Source organism: Cataglyphis hispanica, chromosome 19, assembly GCF_021464435.1.
Source record: "Cataglyphis hispanica isolate Lineage 1 chromosome 19, ULB_Chis1_1.0, whole genome shotgun sequence".
Taxonomy (NCBI): domain Eukaryota; kingdom Metazoa; phylum Arthropoda; class Insecta; order Hymenoptera; family Formicidae; genus Cataglyphis; species Cataglyphis hispanica.
Window position 1 is genome coordinate 3501865 of NC_065972.1, and position 26232 is coordinate 3528096.

The 26232-nt window shown below is 32.9% G+C and overlaps 1 protein-coding gene across 6 annotated transcripts in view; it reads left to right on the forward strand.

The window, feature by feature from the left end:
* Positions 1-26232, forward strand: part of LOC126856620 (whirlin) — a 70548-nt gene that overhangs the window by 30383 nt on the left and 13933 nt on the right. For 3 of the 6 annotated variants that reach the window (XM_050605293.1, XM_050605296.1, XM_050605295.1), the window contains exons 9-11: positions 3068-3261; positions 10389-10470; positions 10935-11045. In XM_050605293.1, coding sequence (XP_050461250.1) covers positions 3068-3261; positions 10389-10470; positions 10935-11045 — 387 coding nt within the window. The remainder of the gene's footprint in view (positions 1-3067; positions 3262-10388; positions 10471-10934; positions 11046-26232) is intronic. The other 3 variants (XM_050605294.1, XM_050605297.1, XM_050605298.1) reach the window with 2 other exon arrangements.

Genomic DNA, 26232 nt, shown 5'->3' on the forward strand with positions numbered 1-26232 from the left:
ATATTATATGCAACAAATTGCGGCGAAATAACAAGAAAGACTTTTAACATAAAAAACGAATCCTTGAAAAGGATTGATATAAGCGGCAAGTATTTATCGTTATCGTTCGTTATCGGTGACCGAGACAGATGCCACTGACAGTTGAAGAAAAATGGAAATCCGCGATCGAGTATCGAATTGGAGAGGTGCGAGGGAACGGAGAATACGCCACGCAAATAGAGGAAGATGCTCTCTCTCAGAGAGAATGGAGGATCTCTTGGCAGGGAATTCTCGTGATAATCTCCTGGAGATCGATTGGCAAAAAAATCCTTCACATCGCTCTCGATCGAAAGAAAGAATGAGAGAGAGAGAGAGAGAGAGCGCGATCGTCATGACGATCGATTCTAATTCCGCGTTTGATCGTTCCGGTCTGTCGTTATCTTCTCTCCTCTGATGACAAAGCATGACTCGTCTGTCAGGAAAAATGACTTGCAATATCCCTTCGTCTCTTTCTCACTATCTCTTTCCTTCTCTTTCTCACCGAGGATAACAGCTGCTTGACGACAATCAATAAAAAAAGCTCGCTCTTGTACAAGGAAATATCAAGTCTGTTGGATAAACGACATGCCGACAATCAACTTTGTTCGATTTCTATTTGTGCCATACGATATAATATTCTGATAAATTTCTAATGTCACATTTTATGAAAACTATTATAAATTTTTAAATGACATATTTTTAGATTTTTTTTTTTAACTAAAAAAGATATACGGGTAATCTCTAGTTTTTTAATGTCACATTTTGTGAAAACTATTATAAATTTTTTAATGACATATTTTTAGATTTTTTTTTTAACTAAAAAAAAAAAATATACGGGTAATCTCTAGTTTTTTTTAACAAGCTCTAAATTGGACATAATAACACTGGAAAAATGCAGAGAAAAATCATAATGCTTAAGTTAATGTGCATCCATTCTTTTCTCATACCCTGTTTTTTCTTCTTGTTTTATTTAATTTCTAATTTTTAATTTCCGTATTTCGTATATAATTCCCTACATTTTTAATAACAAAATAAGTTTGTAGTAAATCGATTAGTAAAATTCGTTGCGTATTGATTAATTACGCTATTTGTTTAATCGGTGCGACATCGGTCCGAACGAATTTTGTTCGTCCAAGCGCAGCTTTTTTTCTCGGCCCATCTTTCTCTTCTTTTCTCTAGAATTTTCTCTAGAATTATATGCGCATTTTCTACTTCTATTTTCTACACTTTTCTCCTTCTTCTTTTCTCGACTCTTATTCACCGCTAACGCTATTTCTATTATTTTTACAATCTTGCTTATAGCGCTCTTGCTCCCTGCGATTAATCAGTGTTTGTCAACAATTTGAAAATTATCGATTCCTTCGATATTGATATCTTAATTCATTATCTATTTTCTTTTTCGTGTATTTGAAAAAAGATATATTTAATTATATTATATATCTCTTACAATCGAAGGAATCGATAGCGGATAATTGGAAAAAAAAAACATTAGGTGTCATGTGTTGCATAATTATTTAGAAATTAAATTTTAAGCATAAAAATATAAATATAAATAATACATATTGCACAATGCACTTTTATATTGCATAACACGCTACACTTGAATTATAATTATAATTACGCTTTAATAATAATTTTATTATATTCTATATATGATTGCCGCTCTCTCTTTGCTGCAATTAAAGCGAGGGTCTAATTAAAGTTTCTCATTATGAAAAAAAAAAACGCTATCTCTTGCACATGCATTCTTTCCCTTCTCATTGTTAGTCGGATACGATCTGTTAGATGCTTGCTGTTAAAAAAAAAAACGAATAAGTAGAAAAAACTGCTGAGCTCTCCATCTTCCTCCCTCCTCTCACTAGAAGCAACACAACAGGAAACATTTCGTTTCGTTTCGTTTCGTTTCGCGATCTCGTGAAAAATTCGAGCCAAGCGCGATCACAAATTTTGCGAGAAAGAAGGCCGTTTTTCGAAAAAATATAACGCTTCGCACGAATATTACATACAAAACAAAACGCGACTGTTTTTTTTTCGAGTGATCAACACTCGATTTGCGACGCTATCGACATAAATAAGATCGCGGATCGTTTGTAGATTATTTTCTCTTGGCCTCTCCGATAATGCCTTAGAAAGGCATCAGTAGACCTCGGTAAAGAGCGTCGTAAATCAAGTGTCAGCTGCACACACGGAGACAAATGTTACCGGGCGACGTGCGACACGTCGATCGATGATGGATTATTGTGCGATTATTAATTTCGTCGATTTTAATTTCCTCGAGTACCACAATGAATAATGTACCAGATGGGCTATCACGATTCGACGCCCGAGGTAAATAAACTCTGACGTCATATTTTTTCGAGACGAATGAAAAAAATCTAAGCGAATGAACGAACATTTGTACATCACGTGTACTTAAATTTATTACTACTGATAATAATTATGCGTTATCACATTCAGTCAGAAATTCATTTATTACTTTGATAATCTTAATTTTGTTGCTTGTGTTATATTTTGTTAATTTCATTTTATTTTATTAATATATACATATATATTTATATTTTAATTTTTTTTTTATTATATTGTTATATAATAATTCTTAATTTTTGTTATATCTATATTTCACATATTTAGAAACTTAAATAAAAATTTTCTTTATTATATTTTATAATGATTCTATTTTAATTTTTATTATATATTATTATTAATTCTATTTTGATTATTATTGATTATCGCACTATTTGATTAATATTATAATTTTGTTTTTAATTAAACTTTCTCTCTTTCCTATCGTAAAAATTAATTTATCACTTTTAAAAATTAAAAAAATTCATATAGGAAAATAAAAATGATGTTCACCAATACGTTGTTAACAAATGAATTTGCGGACTCGTTGATAAAGATCGGACCCTGAAACGGCCGCGGAAACGTGACATTTCCCTGTATCATCCAACCAGCGCGCCGATAAAATCATCGATCGGTCGGTCGCCCCTCGTTCGAAAAGAGAAAAAAAGAAAGAAAAAAAGCACTCTTCTCTTTTTTACGCGGTAAGGGAAAGGGCGCACGGCATGACAGGACATCTGATGATTTCTCACAGAGGGGTGTGCCCGGTTGCCGTCCGGGACGACTGGTGGACGTCGAGGGAGACCCCCTAGGAGTGACGGGCCCTCTTCTACCGCGGGATAGCCAGGAGTATAGATCGCCAAGCGAGGACAGCGGTCTCGGGGCCGACATGCCCAGGACCAGGTCGACCGAATGATCTCTTTAACGCCGGAAGGACAGCGATCCGCCATTTCATTAATCGGCGCCGTGATCGTTGCGTGTCGAGAAAAGATTGCGATTCCGAGCTATTTACAAGTCCCGGGTTCGGTAAGAAAAATTCTTCGCGACTGTCGAGAAAATTAATGAATGAAATGACGAGATGCTGGCTGGAAAATGGCGGCAGCGGTCCTTCCAGCGTTAATTTCTACCACAACCTTCCCCACCCACCCACCCACCCACCCACCCCTTTTGCTTCTCGCGTTAAAATCATCCCCGTCACATGCCGTTTGAGATTATCGTGTACGCGAGCTGTTTTATTAACAAAGAGCACACTAACTCCCTTGCGATCATTTTCATCCGAATAACTACGAGTTTATTAAGTACAAGTGCTCGGAATGTTTTTCAACAAAAATTAAATTCCAAACTTTTTTTTCAAATACTCAAAAAAATATTAAAAATATGGGAAATATTATAAATAGCAAATTAGAGAGCGCAAAATGCACATGATTATAAAACATCCTATATAAGGAGCAATAATTCATTTTCGAGAAGATTACGCGGCATAACGGCCACAAAATTGACAAACAGCTGATTACACTTCGTTTCGTTCGGCGAGCAGTCGCGCTCGCAAGGAGCTGTAGTTTCGCGAAGCTCGCGAAGATTCGAGCGAGAGGATCGCAGGTTGGCTAAAAAAAAAAAAATCTCAAAGCGGCTTCCACAAGCAGGGAAGGATTAATATAATGGCGTTTCTCTGTAAGATACGCGATACATTGATACTTCATTTCCCGCTCTACATCGTTCCTGTTTTCTCATTCCCCTCCCCTTCGCCGCATCATCCTCGTTTCACCAAGATCAGCATCCCGACCCCTTCTCTTCAGCATTCTCAAACCAGTAGCTGAGAACCCAGGTATGTAAACAGACAGACTGGATACGTACAGGGCACTTCAGCAACAGTTCAATGCACCTCACCTTCACTAATTACCGAGACGCTAAAATGACTGTCACTTTCGCTCTTGACAAAGTCAGAAGCAATGCTAATCACTTTTTATTATTATTGCATTATTGATCGATTTATAATAACTCAATCGAAAAGAATTTATTTCCAAAGAATCGTCTTAGATCAGTATTAAAAAGTTGATGATTACATGTTACGTTATATAAAACTATACTGGAGAAACTAATAAAAAGTTATATAATTGCCATTTTTGAAGACGATTCGGAAGTAAGTTCTGTGATCGAGTGACGAAATTTAATTTCGCACTAGATATCTAAAGAAATCAATTTCTTCGTCTGTCATCAATCTCGTGTTTAAACATCGATTTATACATCCTTGTCAATGATCGAAATCATTGAAACGTTTTTCACTCATTTTATATAAATTGCAAATTATATATTTTATAGAATATAATGTGTCAAATTAATTAATATCTGTCAAAAATTGATTATAATAATTTTAGTTTAAAAAATTTTATTTTTAAACTAAATAATTTCAAAAGAGATTAATCTTATCAAACTAATCGTTATTCAAGAGTTTATTAAGATATAATATAATAAAACATAAACATATATGGTTTTCCTTTTAACCTTTGTATTCGTGCAACAGAGAGTTCTGACTTGAAATATCTATAAATTCGAGAGGCTTTACAAAATTAAGATTTTGAGAGGGTGTTGTTCTCTGGTGGAAATCTGCGAAACGAGCGCGCGCGAAGGGCGAATCACTGCAAAGGTGATCTCTTGCACGTGGCGTTGCGTGGGAAGGAAATCGATAATTGAGGTGGATTTAGTCGCGAGTACACGATAGTTTTCACTTGTTCTCATTTCCTGCCGCGATACGAGTCACTCGACACGTCATCGTCGCGACGATGCCAGTGGGCTTTCAATTTTACGGCGTTACGCCGGCAAAATGTGAAAACGTCCCACGATTATTATTAACAGAAGAGAAGAATATATTTATCGCTTCAATTAATACACAATCGCATAAATGGAATATTAATTAATCTAAATAAAAGATCTTCCCATGAGAGAATTTTCAATTATTCAAACAAAAGGCGTTTGATATTTATTTAATATTTATTGTTAACACGAGTGAAAATAATTCGCATTGTTAAAAAGGAATTCTAATAACAAACTTTCCTTTATTCGATCAATTATTAATACTGACTGAATGAGATGAAATAATTAGCAGAAAAAGAATTTAAAAAAGATTTTTTTATCATTATTATTCATGATCATTATGAATGGTAAAATTTTTATCATCACAATTATTATTAATTAGTTGATTTAAAATAATGAAAATGATAAAAATACTTTGACAGAAGCTTCGTTCTATATATAAATCTTAATTATAAAATTATATAAATAAATAAAATATAAATATAATTATAAAATAAAAATATAATTATATAATTAAATTATTTTATTATTATTGTCCTCTATTTTCTTGTCGCGTAAATAAAAACCGAAATGCATAAAAAAATCAAACATATTCGCGTTTCTATCGCAATTTTTTTCTATTATGTTATACTTGAATCCACGTCAAATTTCTCCGGGAATAACTGCACGAAATCTGCATTGGATTGCATGAAAGGAAATTTTGCGGGAATCGATAGCGAACGCGTGGCGGTCGGCGAGATATGATTCTGAATGTCGCACGGAGGAAGATGAAATTCCGCGCAAGCTTTCATAGCTTTCACGTGATAGTTCGCTCGCTTCGCGATAACGCACAGAATGAAAGGAACGCGAGGACGTATTGCTTTTGATCCTGCGAGTCTCCCTGATTTCAATATATGCCTATGTGTCTTTGTGTCTCTGCGATCTAATCTTTCTACCTCAATCTCTGCTCCTCTTGTCGGACCGACGGGCTCTAAGAACTTTTTTCCGAGATAAAAACCGTCTTTCTCGATTCTGGAGAAGAAACTTTGTATTTCGCTACGTTATATTAAAGAAAAATATTGTCTTCATATTTTTCTCATAAGATCCTGCGTTATTTAAAAAAAAAAAAATTAATAAGAAAAATTTGATGATAAATAATTATATTAAATTTTCTATTAAAATTTTTATAAATTTTAAATTTGAGCAATATGTATAACTTGATTTTTATTCAAATTTTAAAAAATAAATATTATATTTTTTTATCAAAATATATTCAGTGTTGTGTAATATTATCTTGTAATTATAAATTTATCAGTCATCGTATTTATAATATATATCCAGGATGAAATATTCAGCCGAATATTTTTTAATCCATCCAGTTTAAGATATCGCATCTACATTTCTGATCTTTAGAAAGATCGTTACCTGTAAAAAAGATAAAAGTTTCTCACTCACCGACCGATGCGCAACAGCGGAGTTGACGGTATTGAAGCTACGTTGATCTGTAACATTTAAACAAAAGGTCCATATTATAGTAGCGTCCGAAGTAAATAATATTTCAAAAAATTATCCTTGCACGCATCAAATTTTATGCGTATAATAAGCAGATATATAATAAAATAATTTTCATAAATTAAAAAAGAAAAGTTTTAATAGAAACTTTTACAGAATTTATATAAAAGTTTTTCTCTCTCGTCTAAATCGAATAAAAGAATCAAATTAATCTGCGCACGCAATTCATAACGATTAATATATATATATTAATTTAATATATAAATATATATATATATATATATATATATATATATATGTATTAATTTAATAAATACTCACTCCAGGGTTGCTCCGCCGGCGCCCGATACCTCCTGGGCCTCCTCCTCCTCTCAGTTCCTCCTCTCAGATTATCAGGATCATTAGGATCATCGGCATCGTTGGGCACTCAAAAAGTTCAGCTAACTCGCGAAAAGTTTATTACGCCGCACGATAAAAACAAGCGCGCGATCCTTTTTTTTTTTACGGCACTCCCGAACGCGATACTTTGCACGGCACTCCCGGAATTAAAATTATAATGCGACGATGTTTCATCACGGATGCGCGATATTTTTGCACTCGCGAACTAATTATAAACGCGAAAGTCGATCGGAAGCGTTAAGAAACCGCGTTTGGGTACTTAGCTTCCCCTTCGGGATAAACCTTCCAGGTACTGGGCCCTCCCACCAACGTCAAGGTGTACCCAATGGGAGGGATTATATATTATATAATTTTGTAATACAATATAATTTATGATTAAGAAATTATATCTTTATTGCAATTTCCTTTTCTTCGACAAGGATGCAATATAGATATGCTCCAAAGGAAAGACCGAGTGTCGACTAATTCCTGCCGCTGTAAAATACTTTCTTATTTATGGAATGGATTGTAAAATATATTATAAAATATATAAAAAATATCTAATATTACATAAATGCCGCAAATGCATTTTGCTCAACAAATCAAAAATTAATTATTAATTATTCGACCAATTATTAATCGCAATACGAGATAAATCTCGTACGCGGATTAATTTAATTCATTTATTCGATTTAGAGAATTAGAGAGAGAGAAACCTTTATGTATTCTGTAAAACTTTCTGTTAAAACTTTTTTTTTAATTTATAAAAATTACGAATATACGAGATATATTGAAGATGTATATGCGAATTATTAAGAAACTAATTATCGTTTATAAATATGTCACAATAGAATAATAATTCATAATTTCTGTCTTTTATCGTTTCTATTCTAATAAATAAATTGCGCGAAATATTTGTTTCCATAAATAGCTGTCTTGGTATGTTTAATACGAATATTTAATCGTAAAGTTAATTAATTCTACAAGCTGATTGCTAATTGTTGATAACAAATAATCGAACATGGGAAGATTCTTCTTACTACTTGTCGCTTCGAGACTTGCCACACAAATAACAACACGACAAACTTGCGTACGTAACTCTCAATAACAAACATCAAATATAAACAAACGCCTAAAGCTATGTGAACTCTAGTCAATTTATTATCATTACAAAACAATTTCTTTCCTGCCAAATATTTAAACGCGCTCATTTTACAAATTTTATCAATAATATATAATTAAACAAAAAATCGCTTTTCCTATTTTACATATATACAAAAATTTATTTATTTAATTATTTTACAAAGTAATTTATGTAATAATAATATGTAATCAAATAAAATTCAATTTCTTCTTTTCAATCGAGAAAATTAAATATCATAAAATAAAAAAAAAATAGTAAGTAATCTATTAAAAATAAATAGTAAATATAAAAGTGATTTAAAAAAGCTGCCTGCGATTATAAAAAATATATAATATTACATAAATGGTGCAAATGCGTTTTCAAAGCATTAAGAAATTAATTATTAATCACTCGATCGATTCATTAATCGCAACACGAAATATATTCGAATTCGAGAGATGTATATACGAATTATTAAGGAACTAATTATCGTTTATAAATAAATGTCGCGACAGAATTCATAATTTCCGTCTTTTATCGATTTCTATTCTAATAAATAAATTGCGGAAAATATTTGTTTCGACATATAATAGCTATCGCCGTGGTTTAATACAAATATTTAATCGTGCAAATCGAATTAATCCTGCAAGCTGATAATGCTTGCTAATTGTTCGTAAAATATGATCGAACATGGGAAGATATCTGTTACTACTTGTCGCCTCGAGTCTTGTCACACGAATGACAACACGACGGACTTGCGTACGCAACAATAACAAACATAAATAAACGCCTAAAACGCTGTGTGTGAATCGATTTGTCATCATTGTAAAACATAATTTTTTTTTCTACTGCCAAATATTTAAACGCGCCCGTTTTGCGAACTCAATCGATAATATACAGGGTGCTAAATTTCAAACATAGCAGGCCAAATATCTTGATAAATAAATAAAATGTCAAAATCCGGTTTTTTTTTAGATTGTATTATTTCGAGGCGGACAAATTTTAATAAAAAGAATCTGGATGGACGCGTCAAGAAAATCGAATCTCGATATTTCATTTAGTTATCGAGATATTCGCCTGTTATGTTTGAAATTTAGCACCCTGTATAAAAATTGCTCTTTCTGTTCTTCGCATATATATAATAAAAATTAATTAATTTTTAAAGAAAAGTAATTTATGTAATAATAATATGTGTATAAAGGAACATAAAAACAGAATTAAATTTTTTTTCTGTCGAGAAAATTAAATATAAAATTTAAAAAAAAAATTAAATCAAATAATTCGAAAATAAGTGAAAAAGTGATTTAAAAAAAATTCATGCTACCTGCGATCTGAAGTCAATCGTACTGAACGATCGCGATGGAAAACATTTATACTGGCAATGATGTGATTCAAAAACAAACTGTATGAATCGCGGCTACAAAAATCGTAGCTTTGATGGTTGGCGCCTCGTAATCTTCAAATGTTCCATATTGCTTTCTATCTTTTCTGGGTGAGAATTCGCCTGTACAACCTCTTACTTTAAACCATCATCGAGAGTGAATCAATGTTTGTCGTTGGCCAATCATCGACTGATCGTCGATCATTCATCAAAAGTTGTCTCGCTTCTCAAGCCATCTCGTTACGCAAGCTTTATTTCCCTGACTCTGGGTATATTCGGATGTAAAAATCTCAATATATGTATATAAATATATATATAAATATATATCTCTAAAAAAAATTGATCATTCAGATTCAATCGATGAGTAATTCGCAATAAATAATACATTATCCGATGCTCCAAAAATGCAATCCTGTAAAGTTGCGCTTACTCTAAAAACTTTAGCGATGTCATCCGCCAAGAAGTACTTATTGTCGTTTATAGAACAAAACAATACTCGAGACGAAGGGTTGGCTCGTGATGAAACTATTCTAGGACTGTCAAGTTCGCTTTGCGAGCATCTCCTTGAATCAAAAATTCCAAGTGACTTTCGAAATTACAGCTGTCAATTACAGGCTTTCGATAAATGGCAAATTGAGTTTCAAAAAAATGGCGAACCTCGCGAACTTTTGGCCACTTCCATTCGGATCACCTCCCCTTTGTTTCCCGATCGGGGCGATTAATCTTCGTCTGAGGAATCGTCCCGATAATGGCACCGATAAGCGATAATAGATGAGGCGCGCGATTGATGCGAGCGGTGGCGGGGCGGCGGGCGGGTTCTGAAATGAAAAATTTTGCCAATTGCAGAGTGGGCTGCAGGAGGGCGCAGCAGCACCAAGTGACGACCTCCGACCTCGCCCTCTCCAACGATGACGAGTGCGACAATCAGGTACTGCGGGCGTATTCTTTACGAACTATCGCGCTGCGGTGATCCTCAATTAAAGATGCGAAGCGGAAATCAAAAATTTGGAAATAAAATAAGATGCAGAAAATGAAAAAAATTTTAAATAATTAAATAGAAACTTTTCGATAATATTGAATGGATCTTTTTAAAGTTAGTATAACGTCAATTATCATGCAATTTTATTTAAGTACATCATTTTAATTTTATTTGCATATAAGAATATAAATTATAAATTAAAGATCAAAAAAACGCGCGTAAATTATAAAATTACGCGAAGGGAACACCGTATAGATAAAAGGATTCGAAGGGATACGCCTAGAAAGTCGGAAATCGCGATTTTTCTGTCCCCGGCGAAAAATCATATTGCCGAAATGTAGAAAGAAAAAAAGAAACTTTTTCGCAATCAAAACGATATAAGAGAGAAACATGGTTTATTCCTTTTTTTCCAGGATTACGATGACGAGATCGAGAACGGACGAGGAGGTCGCAGGCACAGCTCGCCGGGCGGATCGCGAGGTAATCCCAGGGATTACGGCCATCACCTGCATCCAGACAATTTGGTGAGTCCACCAGCACAAACTCGATCATCGAACGTGATACTTCGAAACATCCCCTGTATGCTCCCCGTTGCCATTAAAAAATTCCGAAGCCATTAAAAAATTCCGATCGTGCGCTGGAAATTAAGAGAGCTTTGCGTCATAGCTCGACTCTTCAAATATATAATTGTATGTTTGAATAAATACAAATTATTTACAAAAAATTGAAATTCAATGCGGAAAATTAGATTCGAAAAAATTAAAATGTGTATGAGAGATAAATTTATTTAAATCTCTTTTTCACTTTAAGTTTTATATTATATTAAAAATATATATATTATGATTTATATATATATTTAACGCTCTTTGATATTTTATATTAAAATATTACATATTTATTTTGATTGCCTAATTATATTCTCATAATTGTATTTTGAATAATATAATTAAATGATTTTTGCGTACGTGCGTTTTTCAGCCTTTAATATTTTATTTGAAATCTATTCGATTGCCATTTTACTTCTCAAAACGATCGGAATATTTTTAATGGCTTGATTTTCATTCCAAGATAGATTTATCGTAATACAATAGTTTTATCGTAGAGTAACAAGAGAGCCAAAAAAACAAAATACCTCATCCCCCTTTAAAACGTGTGTATAGTATTCTAGTTCTAGAAAATAGAAAATCTCTTATAGAATTAGATAAGTGATAACACAGCGGATTCCTCAAGGAACAAAATCGAGAACAATCTTATAATTTATAAATTGTGCCTTACCTACGTCCATTCGTATTTAATTACACCTTGCAAATTGATCCGGTTAGCAAATAATTATATAAACATAAATTAGTGTTTACAGAACAGTATAGTGTTGCAGGCAACAGGTAAATCTTAGATGCTCGCATATCTAATACAAAGTGAATAAGCGAACTTTGATTCAAAAAGTCTATATAAATATTAGATATAAAACACGCTACAAGTTTTATACACATACAAGTTTTGTGCAATGAATATTCAAATTTTGCAATAAATATGCAATGAGCATATTAGTTATAAATATAAAAGTCATTATTATAACAATCAAAATAAAAAAAACAATTTTAATAAATATATACAACACAAAGGAAAGACGGGCTGATAAGAGCTTAGTGCAGAAAACAGAGCGCGAATAAAGAATCTTCATAATAAGAAATTTTTTAATTGAAGGATTTTTTTTTTAAGATTCTGTTCTTTCTTATTCGCTCTTTGTTTTCTACGCTACCCTTTTATTAAGCCCATTTTTCCTTTTGTATTCTAATGCTAATCATTATATTAAGCAATTATTTTAATTATTAAGCAATTTCTAGGAATACAATATCTTTTGCTTGTTTCAAGAGTTTCAAGTTTCGAAAACGTAATTGATATATATATGTATTTTTTTCAATTTTTTTAATTAATTCGGTTAATTTAATATGTAATTTAATTTCTCTAATTCTCACCGTTGTGCGAATACGTAAACCACCGATCGTGAATACGAAAATCCGATGGCACACGGTGCGAAATCGGATTTTCACCAAGCGGCCTCATTTAAATTCGCATGCAACGCGCTCGCGCAACATCCTGTAATACAACGTTAATTTATGCACGTCGGCTCGGGTACAGTTATTCACGCCCCATGTATACAGGGTATATTATAATATTTAAGGATTGGATTTTTTGAGATCGAAATTAAAGGCAACTTCTATTCTCAGAGAGAATGCGAAAATTGAATAGAAGCTTCTTCCAAATTTTGTGCTTTAAAGGTGATGAATTATAATACTTTATTCCTCTTACTTGACTTTATAAATACGTCTTTACATTATAAGATGGTAAAAAATTACATTCAATTAAATCGCAAAATTAATTCAAAATTTATCAAATAATCATAAACTTATTTATGTATCTTCCACGTGTACTTTTATTTTCGCGTCTACCCAATATATTTTTCGATATTTTCCATATCACGATATCTGATCGTTGAGAAACAGAATGGCTTTCTGCATTTTACGCTGACGTATTTGCCTTCTAATTTTCCGTAATTGCCTCTCGTGTATTTTTATTTATAGATTATTTGTTTAAATTTTTTTTACTATCCTCACATTTTGTTCTTATTTAAACGATCTATTTAAATATCATGAAAGTTATAAAGAGAAAGATAATCGTGTTCGTATTTGTTTTGTGTCAACTGATGCAGCTGCAAATTTTCCGCAATAAATCCCTGAGAGACAATCGCCAATATCGACGTAATGTGGTTATAGAGGCGTAGGTTCAAAGCGGAGTAGATTAATTAACTCGCCTAATCATGGTATATAATCATTATAGATGATTATAGCAATCCATAGAACGTAATTTGAGTTTGTCATGCAAGATCTATCTCGCGGTTATTTCTTCGCTTTTTATTTCGACAATTCAAATAAAGTTCTGATAAAGGTAAGAGTTATTAAAAAGATAAAAATTATCTTTCATACGAAAGCGGATTATATTGTTCCAAAAACTTTTATATAAATTTTATATAATTTATTAAGAACCGGAAAAAAAGAATGGCAGAAATATCTCATAAAAATTTTCAAGTCCTCAAGCATAATTCAAAAGCCAATCTCAAACGTCACCTTCAGATCCAGCGAATCTCATTTTACTCAATTTTCTTTCTTCCATGTTCAATCAATTTTTTTAAAGCTAGAAAAAATTATCATGTTTCAAAACTCCTTAAGAAGTGCAAAAGAAATGTCATGAGAGATTCAGCTTATCGTATAAAGATCAGGATTCATCAGTATGATGTTCCAAGGTTAATAACAAGATGAGATCACGGATAGAATTATAGGAAATTCGCGAAGGCCCGATCATTCGGATAAAAGAACGCGGGATAATCGGAACAGATATGCATTGATACGAAGCAGACGAATGAAAGATTAGCTCGGTCAGCCACAGTATTATCAACGTCACTGGATATGAGATAGCTTCACGTGAAAAGTGCCAATAATCGTTTTGTTCTCCTTGGAAGAATAACGTCTTCGACCGACTATTACCTCGTCTTTCCTTGGAAAAAAAATACCAATTGCCTTGGAGAAGGCAGGTGCGTAGAACGCGATAATAAGGAAACCGCGACTCTCTTTACGAGGGGCTATAACTACATTTGCTCCGCTGAAATTCTCCAGGAGAATCGCAGTAGAAAGAAAATCTCGATTATTATCAAAGCGTACATTAATGACTGTAATGACGAATAGAAAAATAATATAATTATATTAGAAATCATATACAATATCTATCTTCAATACCTATTTTGAATTAAAAATTAAAAGAGAATATATTGAAAAATTTTATAATATTATAAATTATGAAATAAAGAGATATAAAATAAAAATGTTAGCTTTCTGAATAATTTCCTTTTCGAGTTTTAAGAATTTTGCAGCCTAATGCAGCCGGTTTTTCAGACAATAAAACGCGCTCTTTGCAGATAATATACATATTTGTCTCTAGATTAATGACACTCACGAATTTAATTGCCAATATTAACATTACATACTTGTCAATATTAATTTTAGATTTACTAATAATTCTAATTTTGTTTTCATTAATTTTAATTTCAGTTAACAGTTACTTATTATATACTTATTTACATAATAATTGATTTTAATTTGCTCTCCGTATTTTTACAATAAAAATGTTATTCTTAAAACAAAAAAAAATATCAACGCATATAAATTTTTAAATAATTTATCCCATATTTGTCGAGTTATTTTAAAAATAATTTGGAAAAGTTTAATTATTATTTAAATTTCAAACAGATATAATCAAATGACATATCTCTTTAAAAATTCATGTGCGATCGTGGCACAAAGAGCTGTGCGTCTGCTCTTTGTATTGATGAAAGGCTCGGATTCAAGGTTCAAATCCAGCCAGAAATCAAATATATTCGATTGCCTCTCGGAAGAAAATCGGCAAACCACCGAGAGTATTCGTGCCAAGAGAATTTCTCTAATCTAGGCCGTACATCAATTGTAGATCGTATATATTTGCGAAAAATTAAAAGGGCGCATATTGTAGATATACGTAGAGAATATATAATATTACGCAAATCAAGTAAAAAAAAAACAAGATAGAGAAAGAGTTTGGAGATGCTACAAACAAATGTGTAAACAAATATTATTCTATATAACATAGTTTAAATTTTACATTAAAAGTTTTTACATTTCTTTGCAGCATTTCCGAACACTTTTCTTCTTGCCTTCTTTTCTTCATTGCATCAATTTTTTCTTTTAAACTCGATTTGCATAATTATTATACATCCTCCACAGTCTCTTGTCAGAAAGTAGTAATTTTTTTATATATCTAAGATGTGCATTTTTTTATAATTTTCCATCAATGGGACCTACAGTTTAACGCCGATTCCAAACGGCCCAGATTAAAGAGGTTTTCTTCATAAGATATTTTCGATGGTTCGTTCTTTAAAAAGTGACGATCGATTATATTCGATGTTTCCGGCTAGATTTTAATCCAGAAAGCAAGCACACAACTCTCTGCGCCATGATCGCACATATATAATATATTTCTTTCTCTCTCTCTCTCTCTCTCTTATAAAAAAATTGCAATTATCTCATCATTATTCTTCGATTCTCGGTTGCAGTATCGTGGAAAGAGAGAGAGAGAGAGAGAGAGAGAGAAAATGAAGACACGTTGCACGCGAGAAGTAACGATGATGTGCAATTGAGATAATCGAGAGAATAGCTTGCAGTACGAGATGGACGATCGTGTTTGAAAAGAATCAGAAACCGATGCCGAGGTCGGCTCGATATAATTAAGATAATAGTGACGAGTTTCGTAGCCGTACTCGAGGTCGTTATCCCGATTGGATGCCATCTTCGAGGATTTATATTTGCCGATATCTATATTTATTCGAACGTAGTCCCATAATAACTGACGATCTATAATAACGAAGATATATATATATAATAGGAGATATAAAATTAGGAAATTTTTTTACGTTAATAAAGTCCTATTTATATATATTTATTTTAAGAAGATTTAAAAAATGAATTTATTAATATTTTATTTACCAAACTTTTTAAAGCGTTTTGCAATCAACAGTGATAAGTCTTTTTCTAAATTAAAATATATAAAAATAATAATAAAATTAATAAAACTTTAATATAAAAAAATATAAAATTAATAAAAATTAAATATATAAGAAATTACACATTTTTAAAATCTTTTTAATTCAGATTTAAAAATCTATATCAAAAATCCAAATAATATGTACATATTTATATATCGTATATAATGTCTTCAATTTATTATTATATATGCATATAGATAAAAAAAACTTAATAATTTCAAATAGATTTTAATTATTCTTCAGTCTTAAAGAATTTATTTAAAGAAATATTTAATGTCGTAAAAGAAATTGTTTTAAAATAATGTACGAGAAGGTCGTGTCATATTGATATACCATTCGAAATCCGGCTCTCGAGGAATTTAAAGACTTCAACATAGAACGAGCAACCGAGCAAAAATCGCCTCAAAGGGTTAATCAACGTACCGGAGAGAAATTATAAATCGTTATCGGAAACTTCGTCGAAAAATCGCATCGCGGAGTCCTTAATCACAGTACAATGTGCAATATACAGGGTGCAATATCTAGAAACTGAGCAAGTCACTATTCGTCTTATTTCATCGTAAAAATAAATTTTCTCTTAATATACATTATTATTTTACACATTTTAGATATAGTTTAGATTAAGTTTTTATATTTTAAATAAATACATCCATGGATAAATTAATCTTCAGATTTTCCAGTTTTTAATTTATCAAATTAATTATACAAGAAATAAAATTACAAAATTAATTCTTTAAATAAGATTTATTAACTTGTATGAAGGAAAAAAATAGAAATGTAAATTTTTTTTAATTCATAAAAATTGTAGATAAATTTGAGAACACCCCGTAAATTACGCAGCCGTTCTCGATTATTGTCTCCTTCCGTTTCTCTCTTCTTCATAATGCACCTGTGCTTATCTTGAATAGAGAGGGAGGGAAACTTAATGTGAAGGATTCTCGATAGAACGGGGCAAACAATACTAAAAGAGACTACAGAAGCCGTGTTTTAGCCGCTTTCAGTATTCGTCTCAATGCTCATCCCCCCCGATCGATATCATGATAGTCGTCCTACCTGAAAATCCGTCGCAGATTGTTCTCGTAATAGCGACGGATTAAAAGCGAGCATATTCGCTCGTGCGTACAATTTGCTGCGCAATTTGCCGTGCAATTTAGATTCAGAAATCTTGCTGTATCAGCGAAAAAAAAAGGTTAGAATTTTTTAGCTAAAACTAAATGTAATTCTTTGCAATTAAAAAAAATAAAGATAGAAGATCCACATATTTTCACTCGTATCTCGTCAAAAAATGTGATTATCTCCTCTCTCTCTCTCTGCATACAAATCTTAATTGTATAATTTTATTTCACATACTATAATAGTTAAAGTAATTCATTTATATATAATTTTTATCACCCTCTTATTTTACAACCAAATTAAATTTTACTCCAATGAATTCAGCCATTAATTAATTAAAATCTGTTATTAAATAAATTAACAAGTCTCACTTCAAACGTCTGTAACACAATTTATAACTTAATATTATAAATGTGCAAGGAATACCTTGTATAATTTTATTGCGCTATTGAAAAAATGTCGAGTCCCATTCATTTCATTCATATTTCAAATATTATATACAATTTTTCGTCTGCATCTACTTTATGGAAGTTCTCCTCGGCCGTTTAATACAATACCCACCTAATATAACTACACGATTTACGTAGAAATGACGGCCATTCACGAAATGAAACGAGGGAAGGTGCGACAGGGGGGAGGGGGGGAGGGGGAGGACAGAAACGTCATCTCACTAGAATCGACTGAGGCCGTTCATTTACATTAATTAGGTTCCGCTATTAATCACTCGCTTAAGGTGGCCTAAAAGCGGCTTACGTATCGATTACGTAAGCCTATTTTTTTCGATGAAAGATAAAGGAACTCCCGTTTATAATCATTATAATTGATATTGTAAAAGAGATAAGGGAAAGGGAATATCATTTAATCCGACTTATAACTCAATTAAAAAGTCAATTAATCGATCATAATTTTACGAGCGTAATTTCAGCTCACTTTTATTTCATTATCTTCGCCAAAAAAATTAGTTGAATTTTTTTCATAGATATCATGTGTTAACGTGTCAGTAATTAATATATCGTTGTGTAATACAAAATGTATGTGCGAGACTATATAATTAAGTATATAAATAATTTACTACATAAATAAAAAATGAGTGATGTGAAAAATTTCGCTAATTAAAAATTGAACAATTAAAATTCTTATCTTAATCAATCCTTACGTCTAGTGGCAATTGTGCTTCCTTAATAATAACACATCGTATGTCGCTGGTCCAAGAGACCATACGTATTAATTGTACGCTAATGAAAAGGTCTTACGAGTGTCCGGAAGTTGACCCCCTGTCTTTTACGACATCGCCAAATAGCCGATCCGCGATCTTTTGTCATCGCGCAAGCATCGGAAGCTGCGCGATAATTATTTCGTCCTTAAGTCGCTTTTATAAAGCTCTACTAGATTTCATTCGCGAAACAAAAGTTCGGAGAATGCCGTCATAAGTCATGCCCCCTGGCGAGGATGCTGCGCCAATTCGCCTCTCGACTAATTACACCTAATGACCGCGATCGATCAGGAACGCGGAGGATGTGCTCCTCGAGGTGTGTTGCCGACATACATATATCCTCGTCCTGATCTTCGCAGTCGATGATTGCCGCCGCTGTTCCGACGCCGTTCGTACTCACTCTTCCGCATGGCCGACCAATTCGCCAGATGTGCAAAGCGATATTACCTCTCTTTCTCTCTCACATCTTCTATGTTAATATCTTCATCACGTAGATATCCTCGATAGATCTTGCCTCGGAACAGCGATCGAATGTCGAGTCGATTTCTGTTTCTTCGAGTTTCCATCAATTATCATGCATTTTACTATCTCTTTTATTTTAATCGTGTACATATATATGTACTTAGTTAATTATTAAGTTCAATTAAGATAAATAATTATTAAATTAATAAAAAAAAATTAAAATATTTCAGCAATTTAAGAATTAGAAAAGAATCGTTAATCTTATGTCAATTTAGTGCAATTTTCAATAAAATTTAATTTTTTTATTCAGCTTAACGAAAATTTTTTCTTTTTTTTAACGGAATCTAAAACAAATCATTATATATGATTTAAAAGATTTAAATATATTTAAACATATTCACATAATAAAATAAAAAATTATTCAAATGTCAATTCGACAGAAAATTCCTTTTAAATCCCACGAGACTTTAAGATGCGCTCGGCAAAGCTGAAGACAGAAAGTTCGGCACAAAGTTCGGAGATTATATTCGTCATCGAGAGGATTCTCTTCGTGGCAGACAAGTACAAAGGTGGCGAAAAAGGTATACACGAAGTACTCTGCGCTTTCTCTCTTTCTCTCTCTCTCTCACTCACTCTTTTTTTTCATCTTTCTCTCTCGCTCTTTCTTTCTTTCTCGTCGAAAGAACCCCGGAGCGGGCTCGGGATCAGAGCTTGTCCTGGAGCGCCTGGCGCAGCTCCTCAGTGGCCTTGGCCACGTCCTGACTTTGCCGATGCGAGTGCATCTCCGAGCGCACCGAGTGCTGGACCGACGAGTTGGACCGCCTGACGGAATTGCCGCTACCGAACTTAGGCCGCGGAATCCGCACGCGTTGAACGTCGCTCAGCCACGACTCCATGGCTTCCTCCTCCTGGGAAGAAAACAAGAACGCGCGTTTATAGCGTCGATGAGCGCGGTTAGTGTCGATTAGGCGAGAGAGGATCTGAATTTGTTAGACTTAAGATGAGGAGTGGAAGTGAGAATGAATTAATGGCTTCGGCATGTAGAGGATTTTTTGTAAATGAATTCCAAGTTGTTTGGAATTTTAACATTTCCGTTATTCCTTCCCTCCGACGAAAGCAGTGACGTTCGTTTTGATTAACGTCATTAGCAAATCAATTAGGGTTTGTTAGAATTGAGCTGGGGAATTGAAAAGGAAACATTATTCTTGTGGAAGAAAGTAGTGACAGATTCATAAAATCTACAGTTATATTTAGTAAATCAATTAGAAGGGATAATTTAAGTTGGTTAAAGTCGAACTAATAAGTGTTAAAGTGAGTTTCCTCTGAGAAGAGAGTAAACATTCGTAGCAATGATTAACGTCATTAACGAGTTTTAAGAAAACAAGAAAAAGTCTAAAATTACTAGAATTGAATTAACAAGCAAATAAAATGAAAGCAGAAGAGGACATTTTTATTATTAATAGAAATGTAAAATTTAGAATAATTTTAAATTTATGGATTTCAAAATCTATGAAAATTTTAAAACCCTGTAAATTTTGTGATTTGTAAATTTGTCAATTTTAGATTATAATAATATATATATGCATATGCAGTTAGACTCCGCAAATTTTAGAAAATATGTGTATCTTTTACAATTTGTGAACTTTACATATCCACGAGAGATTGCTCATATTTACTGGGACGCCCTGTATATATAGGATATTTCAGGTTAGAGAAACTTCAGGATCTTATAAGGAATTAAATTTGGAATAAAAATGTTCCTGTAAATATAGATCCGGAAACGCTTCGTTAAAAAGTTATAACTAATAAACGTCAAAACGTCAAATGTCAAAAACGTCAAAAACGTCAAATGTTTATTTGATGATTTTTAAAAATAATTCTTTATTTATTTGAAAAAAATAATGAAATAAGTCTGATAGGTAATTAAATAACAAACTAAATTACATTATTTTCATTTATGTAATTCTGATAAGGCGTTCAAAAGAAAATAAGCTCAAAACAACGAAAGAAACAGAAACTGTGAAAGTTGAGCTTATCTTTTCCTTTGAACGCCGTATCAGAATTACATAAATGAAAATAATGTAATTTAGTTTGTTATTTAATTACCTATCAGATTTATTTCATTACTTTTTTCAAATAAATAAAGGATTATTTTTAAAAATCATCAAATAAACATGACTTTTTGGCGTTTATTAGGTATAACTTTTAAAAAAAGCGTTTTCCCGACCTATGTTTGGAACTTTTTCTTGTACCAAATTCAATTTCCTATTTGGTCCTGAAGTCCTTCTCTATTCTGACCTGAAACATCCTCTATATCAGTAAAATATGTTTATATATTTAATATAATTCTAACTTCTAATATAAAATATTTAAAAAAATGGAATTATAAGGGAAAGCATGTTTTCTCTTTATCAATCTTCTATAATCTTTCCCATAAATCTATTACAATCTTAAACGATAAAATTTTGCACATAATATACTACATATAAATATCTGAAATTGAAGATTTTATGAGCGTGTCTATAGAAATTAAAAAATGTATGAGCTTTAAAGGAAAAAGAATAATTCGATCTCTACTGAAATTTTTATAACAGATAACTTTTAATCCACATATTTTATAATTCAATCTCGAATAAATGATTACTATTATCAATTATTAATAATCGATTCATTTTTCTCTTCTCGACAAATAAAATCTATTATTAGATTCTAAGACTTCCAATACCTTAAATAGAGAGAGAGCGTGCAAAAGTTTTCATCCGCACATTAATCGTGCAATTATTATATCGTGTAATAATTATTTTTAAACGATTTCACGCTTCACGGATTTATATTTCAAGCAATTAAATTTATATTTCACGCAATTAGAATATTTCTCGTAAAAACGGATGTAAAATCTAACAGGTTTTACGGGGCGATTACTCTATTATCGACTACCGTTCGCTGCGTGTACGCACCTGCGTATGTATGTACACGGGATTATTATCGGTCCGCCTTCGCTTTGCTTAACGATCTCGCCGCAGTTAGGTTTCATCAAGCGCGACGCGGTTTCCTAATCAAAACGGCGTAATTATACGAAATGCGAACCAGAGCTCCCTAGATATTGTGCAACATTTTAGATAATAATTCAACATGGTAAATATATGTGGCAAGTTCAATTGCCTGAATATGTTTATGACAATAATGTCAAAAAAACTTTTAAAATCCCTTTTTTTTTTTTAAATTCTCAATAATTTTAAATATTATTCAAAATATCTGATTTAATAAAATTTATCGAAATAATAACTGTGTGTTACAATTGAATAATTAATAAAATATTGAAATATTGAAAGATAATCGAATAATTTATTTCTCCGAAGAAGTAAAACATTTTACAAAATGTTTCCAAGAAAATTCCGACTTTTGTCTCGCCTAGCATTTTTTTGTTGAAGATAAAACCGGTAAATTCATGTTATTTCCTTTAGCAGAAGTTATCTAGATGCGCCAGTTATCTTGTTTCAGTCGACGGGACACATTCACCGAACACTAAATGATAAATCAACCGATATGTCGACAAAACTGGATTTGTCCCGTATTGGTGAATTATCGCCATTATCATCCCACTTTCGAAATCTGCATTATTTAAACGCGACGCATTTTACGCAAGCGAGCAACCTTTTTTTCGCTCCGAAAAAAAAATCACCGTGCGACGACAATGCTGGACAATTCGTTTGCATTTTCGAAGAGCGCGTAAACAAAGGCGGAAACAAAGGTGATTTACATCATCGCAAATGTAACGTCGCCATGGAATATTAATTATTTAATTCATAAAGAGCATTTTCCTGTGCGTGAAAAATATTTCACATATTTCTATCGGAATTCTCTCGTTTTACATGAAAAGTATTTGTAAAAAAAACGTGGAAAATAGTAAAAGATACACACCCATAGAAATACTAGTCGTGATAAAAAAAAAAAAAGGATATCAAATGGAATTAATCATATAACACAGTAAGCGTTTAAATACATTACAGAGGGAAAGTTAGAAAATGAAAGAGTTCTGAAATGTCTTAGGATTTGTTAGAAAGTGTTTGATTATAAAAGTGTTTACGGTATGAACATTCAGGTAATGTATTTTCTAACGGGTTGAAACATTTTTCCAAAACTCAAATCCTGATAAATACCTGCTGACGAATCGCTCCAGACAATTGAGATACAATCGCGATCCACGAGGACCACAGGTTTCTAAATCGCGCTCGCGAAACAAGAGGACAAAATCGTGATCGAAACAATCGCGATTGATCGAGAGAAACGTTCGATTCGCTGGTGGCTGCACGACTGATTCAGGAATCGGACATGAAGTAGTGGCCAACGCAGGTTTACGTTTACCTGATCGAGAGAGTGAGTCAGCTCCGGAGAGAGAGAACAAGAGAGAGAGAGAGAGCGAGAGAGCGCGTGGAGGGAGCCAGAGAGGAAAGAGAGAGAGAGAGAGAGAGAGAGAGAGAGAAATATAACGAGAACAACAAATAAAAGGAACGAAGAAGAAAGAGAAAGCACGACGGGGCGAGCAAGAAAAGGAGGATCGAATCGAAGATGTGAGAGAGGGGGGAAGGACAGGTAACAACAGGTGAGAGAGGGCCAGGAACGTAGGCGGCGAGCAACGGAAGACAATACTTCCGGGCCCAAAAATAGAAGGATGTCCCCCTCCCTCTCGCCCCGATTATTAAAGCTTTTTTATTTTCTACGCGTTGCGATATTCTTTTTTTCTTTTGCACGAATGCGAGAAATGAAAAGATAGATAATTCTAAAAAATAAATTTTATATCAATGTCGGATATCGCTTTGAGGCCCAAAAATCACAGTTACATCCCTAACAACCGGCTTCGAAACAACGTTGCCAGATTGGCGGAACCGTATCGCGAATGCAGGTTACATACACAGTTCTCTTGAAAGGTGGTATCCTTTCTTCAGGGCTGCGCTATCGAATGCCTGATAACAGGGGCATGTCGGAGTGATCCGCAGCGGCTCATTGCAATTAATTAATTAAGCGCGATTATGCAACTCGAAGAATCGAAATCCATCGTGAGCGCGAGAGAGAGGGAAATGTGGTGATAAGAGATGCATTGACGTGCACGCAGCTGATGATATAACGAAGTGAATCGCGTGACACAATGTTTTTTTTTCATACCGGATGTGCCGAGATAACCAGCGGTAATTATAAATAATAAATAAAATTATCTCTTTCTCCTCTTCTTTCTTTTTTCCATGTTTTAATCTTAAAAAAATTTCAGCATGAATTATTTTTTAGTAATATAAGCTTGAAATAATGTAGGAATTATAATGTATTACAAAAAGATAATATTTTTTTTTTTTAAATTAAGATTTAAAAATAATTAAAATTTAAATAATTTAAAATAAATTTAAAAAAAAATTAACTGTACGTATATCATATAATTTCTATCTGAATGGGATTTGATGCAGCGTATTAATGTAAAAATTAAAATGTAGACGAATGCGCTAGAGAGAGGTTCGTCGAACTTCCACGTATTACGTCAGTCTTCAAACCAGTTCGTGAGTGACACCCACGCATGGAGATCGACATGATCCATGCTCGTTCGCCATAACAATCTACGGGGATTGACGAGTTAGGTGTGGTCGATGTGCACGACGCAATTCTCATCTCTGCTCAAATGGAATTATCAATACGATGCTCGCTTATCGGCTGCGTATATTTTTAGCGCTGCCTCCGCAATCATTTTTACTCCCAAGATAATTGCATTAAAAGCAAAAAATATAGATTAAAAAAATTCTGTAGCTTTTTACGTGCGTGTTTCTTTTATCATTATTACAAAAGACTTTCAAAGTTGTAGAGAGAGCTCTGTCGATGAGAAAATAAAAAATCTAATAATCAAAATAAAAAATAATTTATTACATCTCAATTCATTAGCAAGCTAGTTTATTGATATCTTAAAAAATACATAGCGGCTTTTTTAATAATTATTAATTAGGGTGCTAATAAAAATTGAGAATAATCTTATAATTCTTTTTGCAACAAAGAGCAATGCTTCTGAATAAATAAGCTATAAATAATAAATTTAATTTAAAATTAAAAATAATGCTTTTTGCAAATAAATTTTGAATAACGGCCATTTCTTCGATAAATGTCGCCATTATTACAGAGGAAATTATTTGCCATGCTTCCTGCGGATACGAGAGGAACAGAAACGATCGATTGTTCGAGTAATTTTTCCAGAAACGAAATTTCTTCGCCGACTGCTTAACCGCAGAGAATCCTCTTTGAACGACGCGACGATTGACCTACATTCGTAAAATCGTATAATATCGGTCTTCCAGCTCGAGGCCCTCGCGACGCGCCCCGCGTTTTTTATTCCACGTGATACGCGTATATAACGGAACGTCGTCCCGAAACTTTCTCCGACGGCGGCGACGGTGGACCCATTAATAACCGACAATGATTATTATTTCCCGCTGTTGCCGTCGAGGTTACTAGGTGACCACGAATACGCGATTTGAATTTAGAACAACATCTCGACTGAGGTCTCGAGTCCGTAAAACTTTTATGATTGCGATACTAATTTTCAAAATATTATCTATTTTTGTGTTCTCTTGCTGCTTTTCTGGATATATAAAATTGATGTTTCGAAAATTTTAATCTTGATAAAAATCAAACGAGTATCTAAGAAACAATTTTTCCCTTCACGATCGCAGATTCCTTAAAAAAAATTTGACAAGATCTGTCTTTCCGTCGCGGAAAGCAACATTAAAATTATAAAATTAATATTAAAAATTTTACATTAAAAGAAAAATATTAAAAATTACAAATATTTTTAAATATTTAAAACATTTTTTTTTTCTTTTGGCATTATATACATGAAAAAATTTGACATAATACGGAGAAAAATTTTTAATAAACAAAAACTGTGATGCTGGAAATTTTTAGCAAAAATGATCAAAAGAAAGAGGAATAAAGTAATATGCAAATACCTCTCCATTTTTTTTGGAGAGGTCAGCACGTTAATAATTACGTGCAAAAAAATTCCTCGTCTTCTCTCTGTCTCGATCTCTTCTGTAACGATCGTCAGATGTAGTAATCGCTCGCGGAAATTACTGGTGTAACTAACAATAAGACACTATGAAACGATCTTTGTATCATATAACTGGTTTCGTACGATCTCGGGTAGTTGGGGGGACGTGCTCCAGTTAAGATAGCAACAATCAGACCCACCTGCAGGCCGTTACGCGTCCCCGCGCAAAACGATCATAAACGCGAGCGTGTCGATCGTGTAAGTCCCATAATC